The sequence below is a fragment of the Phoenix dactylifera genome, chromosome 4, assembly GCF_051530095.1.
Source record: "Phoenix dactylifera cultivar Ajwa chromosome 4, Ajwa_hap1_PhDact_Kaust_v1.1, whole genome shotgun sequence".
Classification (NCBI taxonomy): Eukaryota; Viridiplantae; Streptophyta; class Magnoliopsida; order Arecales; family Arecaceae; genus Phoenix; species Phoenix dactylifera.
In genome coordinates, this window is record NC_143193.1 from 14,975,924 (window position 1) to 14,981,923 (window position 6,000).

The following is a 6,000-nucleotide window of genomic DNA, read 5'->3' on the forward strand; positions in this document are numbered from 1 at the left end:
TCACAATGTCTGCAAGCTGCAAATATCCATTTATGGACTAAAGCAAGCATCTCGGAGTTGGAACACTCGTTTCGATGATGTGATCAAATCGTTTGATTTCATCAAGAATAAAGAGGAACCATGTGTGTACAAAAAGATCAGTGGGAGCGCTATAGTATTCCTTCTATTGTACGTGGATGATATACTCCTGATTGGGAATGATATTTCTATGCTCACATCGGTCAAGTTTTGGTTGTATAAGAAGTTCTCTATGAAAGACCTAGGTGAAGCATCTTATATTTTGGGGATTAAGATCTATAGAGATATATCTAAGAGGATGCTTGGCCTATCATAGAAAATGTACATAAAGAAAGTGCTGAAGAGGTTCAGTATGGAAAACTCTAGAGAGGATTGTTACCCCTAAGGCATGGGATAAATCTCTCCAAAAAGATGTGCCTCAAAACATCTGAAGAGATTCAGCGCATGAGTAGGATCCCTTATGCATCGGTAATAGGGAGCCTTATGTATGCCATGCTATGTACTCGACCTGATATAGCATATGCTGTGAGTGTCACGAGCAGATATCAGTCAAATTCAGACGAGGAGCACTGGATAGCTGTGAAAAATATCCTTAAGTACTTGAGAAGGACTAAAGATATGTTTTTGGTCTTTGGAGGAGGCACAAAGTTAAAGGTAGAAGGATATACTGATTCAGACTTCATGACTGACCCTGATGATAGAAAGTTTACATCAGGATATGTATTCTTATGCAATGAAGGATCGATAAATTGAAAGAGTTCCAAGCAACCGATTATTGCAGATTGTACTATGAAAGCAGAGTACACTGCTGCATCGGATGCTGCAAAGGAAGCATTCTGGTATAATAAGTTTGTCGAAGAGCTAGGAGTCATGTCATCAGATGCCATAATCCTTTTTTGCGACAACAACGGCACCATAGCACTGGCAAAGGAGCTGAGGTCTCACCAAAAGTCCAAGCACATAGAGCGGCGATTTCATCTAATTCGCGACTACCTCGAAAAGAAGTACGTAGAGGTGCAGAGAGTAGACTCCACTGATAACGTGGCAGACTCATTCACTAAGCAGCTGAGTTAGAAAGAATTAGAAGTTCATCTTGAGAAGATGGGACTTAGATACATGTCTGATTGGCTTTAGTACAAGGGAAAGATTTTTAGAAGTATAACCTAGAAGCCAAGGTGGCGACGCATATTTATAATCTGGGGCATAAATTTGTAATTTGACACTTATTAATAAATAACATTGGGCAATTTGTTTTTCATTCATGTTTGTATATGTCCATGAATCGTCCAAAAAATTAATAGATGATGACACATATACTCAAGGAGTTGAGAATTTGAGGCATGTGTCATTAGGGATTAATTTCTAAATGCTCCTGATCGATGGATCCATCACGAGGGGCGGTGATCGATCCGCTGATATTAGTGCACAGATCACTTAGTCAGATAGACGAGTCTCGAGTCCACGGTGTAGAGACACTGGAGTGATTATGCAAGTACTTGTTAGAGAACAAGGTACTGAGCATGACCAAAGAAAGTAGTCACAGGGATATCTATCCACTCGTCAGTGACTACTTATGCTGCAGTTGTATGACTGGTCCTTTGACCTGCGATGCCTCAGCTATTCACTATGAGGTTGCTGTAGTTTGATGAGCATATGAACTTGGGCCCTAGCCATTCGGATCCTTGTAGTGCGGATTGGCTACAGTAGGTTCATTTTGGAATAGGGTTGCATCTAGATGGGATCTATCAACCTTGATAGATTAGGATTGATCGATCCTATGTGATTTATGAGACCGAGTTCGATAAATTTCTGGCCAGGTATTTTGGAAAAGGAGTTTTCCATATCTCGAACTGGAAGTTGAATAAATCTAATCTCCGTCACATCGGGATCCATGATAGAGGGACTGTATCATACACTAACTACACTTAGAGGTTCATATATTCCATTCAGCTGGGTTGCCACCACATACTGCTAGGTGTCACTAGTGGATTGTGAGACTAAAAAGGCATTCACTTAGTGATCAGTGAACCCTAAGAGTAGAACTAAAATTGTTTCAGTCCACTGAAAGGTGTTTCAGTGATATTGAGATGTAGATCTCAATATGTCTCACTATCAGTCAGAATAGAACCTACGGGGTCATACACATAGAGAATTTAATTAGTCAGACTATCATAATTGTGATTTGAAATCATAATAGAAATCAATCATCAATATGATTGGTGGTTGAATTAACTCACTAAGTGTTAATGAGTTAATGGAAGAAGAATTAAGTGGAATTGATTGCAATTGGATTGCAATTGGGCTGATTGAATAAGTGTCAACCCTAAAGGATAAATTTTGATGATTACAAAACACTTGAGATAATATTGTGTACTAATGATATTGGCTTAATTGTGAAGTTTTATAAGTCAAGAAAAATCAGAAGAAATGAAGCACTGCAAAATCATAAGTTCTTCGCAAACATCTCATTGGACATGTTCTAAAAGGAAATGATCTTAATCTAATCCATGAAGATGAGAGATGAAGTCTAAAGTTTTCTGTTTGAAAAACTTGAGTCAACCCCTAAGCAAAAAGGATAAGTTTAAGTTGATTCTGGTATATTTTACTCAAGCAGCATAGTCAATGAGTCGATCCCCACAAAACATGAGTCGACCTTTGTGTAATTCAAATTAGACATAAAGCTTTTACCTTCTGAGACAAAGTCTGAAGAGTCGACCCTTGTTCAAAATGAGTCGACCCTCGAAATTGAAGAGTTGACCCTTGCGTTTGAAGAGTCGACCCCAGCTCAGTTTCAGCGTCAGCTGAAAAACTATAGTATGAGTCGAACCTTGTGTTTAAAGAGGCAACCCCTGAAGAAAATGAGTCGACCCTTAAGGTTAAAGAGTCGATCCTTTGAAAATATCACAGCATGAGCCTTCTCAACATCTTGAAGTGCTGATCCAGAATGAACATGAGTCGATCCCTGAGTTACATGAGTCGACCCTTGTACTGCTGGGACCACAACGGGAAGCTTTGAACGACTTTTATCTTCTTCTGTAATAGAAAAAAGATTCTCATCAGAACAGAAAGAAAGAAATTCAAATTCTGCCGAAGAAGTTGTCTATAAATACGAGGGAACCTCAGAAGGAAAACAATAAGAAAAGAAAAAAGATTCCATTGAAAATAGAAAGGTTTCCACTGAGAAAAAGAGAACAAAAAGCTTAACTGTTCATCATCCTCACCAGCACTCATCTGAAACTTACTCCTATGAGAAGATCAGTCGAAATTTCACACTAAATCGAGAAGAGCTGCTGCTCAAGTATTGGGACATTATTCCACAGCCAACTTCTTCATCGGCTTCAGCTTTATTTTTATTGATTCATTCTAAATATTCTGAAGCTTTAAGTTTTCCAGTTACAGCTTTCATTTATTTGGATTAACTGTTTCTATAACAGTTTCATTCATTTGAAACTTGTAAAGGCTCTTCTAAGCCTTGATTGGAAGTTGCTGAATCGGGAGTATTCAGTAAGGGAAAAAGTTTTTACTTGGTTTCTCTGAAAACCAACTGGATTGTTTGTGAGCCCGAAAAAACAAACGGTGTAATATTTTTGGTTGGTTTATCTGAAAACCAACTGAGTTGTTTGTGATCCCGGAAAACAAAAGGTTTTCGGTTGGTTGTCTGAAAAAACCAACTGGGTTTTTGATTGTAAGCCTGGAAAACAATCAGGCTGTAATCTGCTGGGTTATAGTGAAATCTCAAGCTAGGCTTGAGGAGTGGACGTAGGTGCTGGAAGCGCACCGAACCACTATAAACCTTGGTGTTTGTGTTTATGGTTTTCTCTCTTTCTTCACTGCATATTTCTGATTGCTTTCCTCTTCTTATTCACTGATTCATTTGTGCAATTTTATTTCCGCTGCTAAATTTGCAAGTTATTGAAAGATAATAATAGCTCACACTCTTCACACGTTTATTTTTAAAAGATCCAATTCACCCTCCCTCTTGGGCTGCACCTCTGGGCAACAAGTGGTATCAGAGCCTGGTACTCACAGTAACTTTTTGATCTAATAATCAAGAGTTAAAGATCATGGCAGCCACTATAGGATCCTCTGTTGCCAAAGGGCAATCTACCAACAGACCACCTCTTTTCAATGGCACAAACTTTGCTTATTGGAAAGGTCATATGCGTATTTTTATTCAAGCACTTGACTATGATTTATGGACTGTTATTGTCAATAAACCTCACATGCCAACTAAGATTGTAGATGACATCACCATATTCAAATCTGAGATTGAATGGGATGACCATAATAAAAGAATGGCTCAGCTGAATGCAAAAGCCATGAATGTTCTTTACTGTTCTTTAGATGCAAATGAGTTTAATCGTATATCTATTTGCATGACTGCTAAAGAAATCTGGGATAGACTGGAAGTTACATTTGAAGGCACTAACCAGGTCAAAGAATCTAAAATCAGTATGCTAGTGCATAAGTATGAATTATTTAGAATGGAAAACAGTGAATCTATAACTAAAATATTTACTAGATTCACTAATATTATAAACGGCTTGAAAAGCCTTGGTAGATCTTATTCTAACAGCGATCTTGTTCGAAAAATTCTTAGGTCTCTTCCTAGAGCTTGGGAAGCAAAGGTCATTGCCATTCAAGAAGCCAAAGATCTCAACTCACTCCCACTGGAAGAACTGCTGGGTTCCTTAATGACTCATGAGCTTTCAATAAAACAGAACCTTGAGGATGACGAACCCAAGAAACGCAGAACCATTGCTCTTAAGTCCACACTACATGAAGATGAGAGTGAGGATTCTGAATCTGACAACAGTGAGAAAATGGCCCTGATTACAAGAAGGTTCAGAAAATTCTTCAGAAGAAATCGAGAAAATTTCAAAAAAAAAGCCTGTAATCAAGGAGGAGCAAAGCAAAGAAAATAACCATAAGGAGCAATATGTTTGTTATGAGTGCAAAAAGCCTGGACACTTCAGAACAGACTATCCTCTATTAAAAAAGGCTTCGAATAGGTTAAGGAAGAAAGTTATGCTGGCTACTTGGAGTGACAGTAATGAATCTAGCTCTAGAGAAGAAGAACAGCAACAAGAAGTTGCAAATCTGTGTCTAATAGCACACGAAAGTGAGGTATATTTAAATACTGAATATGATTTCACTTTCAATGAACTTCAAGATGCTTTTTCTGAGCTTATGATTGAATATAAAATGCTTAGTTCAAAGAATAAGGAGTTAAATATTAAAAACCAATCATTGGAAAAAGAAAATGCTCTGCTTCTGGATAATAAGAAGGAACTGCATGAAAAAAATCAGGAGTTAGCTAAAGAAGTTGGAAAACTGAAATCTAAAGTAGATAAATTTACCCTAAGCTCTAAGAAATTAAATCTAATTCTAGAAAGTCAGAAAGCTGTCTATGATAAAGCTAGTTTAGGATATAATCCTGGGAGAAAACAGAAATCATTGAAAAATATATTTGTGAAGCCGACTTATGTTCAACCGAAATCTACATTGTTTAAGTTAGATAAATAGAAACAAGAATACACTGCATGCAATCCTAAAAGCTAAAAACTTGTAAGCAATATTTCAATTAAGAAAATATGGGTTCCAAAGGAAATCATCATTGCTAACATTCAAGGACCCAAAAAATCTTGGGTACCAAAGATAAAGAATTAAATTTCTATTTTGCAGGTGTGTCTAGCATCCCAAGCATCAAACAGAAAATGATATTTGGACAGTGGGTGCTCTAGTGATGCAGGAGCATCCCCCTTGGGTGTGGAGTATTGGGTCTAGTCCCTTGGGCATGGAGATTGAATTCCCTTCTTGGGTGTGCACCAAGTTTCATGGGGTTCAAGGAGTTCCAATATCAATCATGTTGAGCCCAATTGAATCATGGGGAGAGCGTAGAGATGAAGCCCAACCATGAAGCACCACCCTCATTCTAATGGCGTGGGACATTGGGTGAAGGAGTGGAAAGAATTTTAGTCT

The 6,000-nt window shown here is 37.9% G+C and overlaps 1 protein-coding gene across 1 annotated transcript; it reads left to right on the plus strand.

The window, feature by feature from the left end:
• Positions 1–3,919: 3,919 nt before the first annotated feature.
• On the plus strand, positions 3,920–5,077 carry LOC148703737 (uncharacterized). The gene has a single exon (XM_089930351.1). The coding sequence runs from the start codon at positions 4,083–4,085 to the stop codon at positions 4,941–4,943; it is 861 nt and encodes a 286-aa protein (XP_089786477.1). The 5' UTR covers positions 3,920–4,082; the 3' UTR covers positions 4,944–5,077.
• Positions 5,078–6,000: the final 923 nt, after the last annotated feature.

Coding starts and splice junctions, on each gene's coding strand:
- LOC148703737 (XM_089930351.1), top strand. CDS start 4,083: ATGGCAGCCACTATAGGATCCTCTGTTGCCAAAGGGCAATCTACCAAC.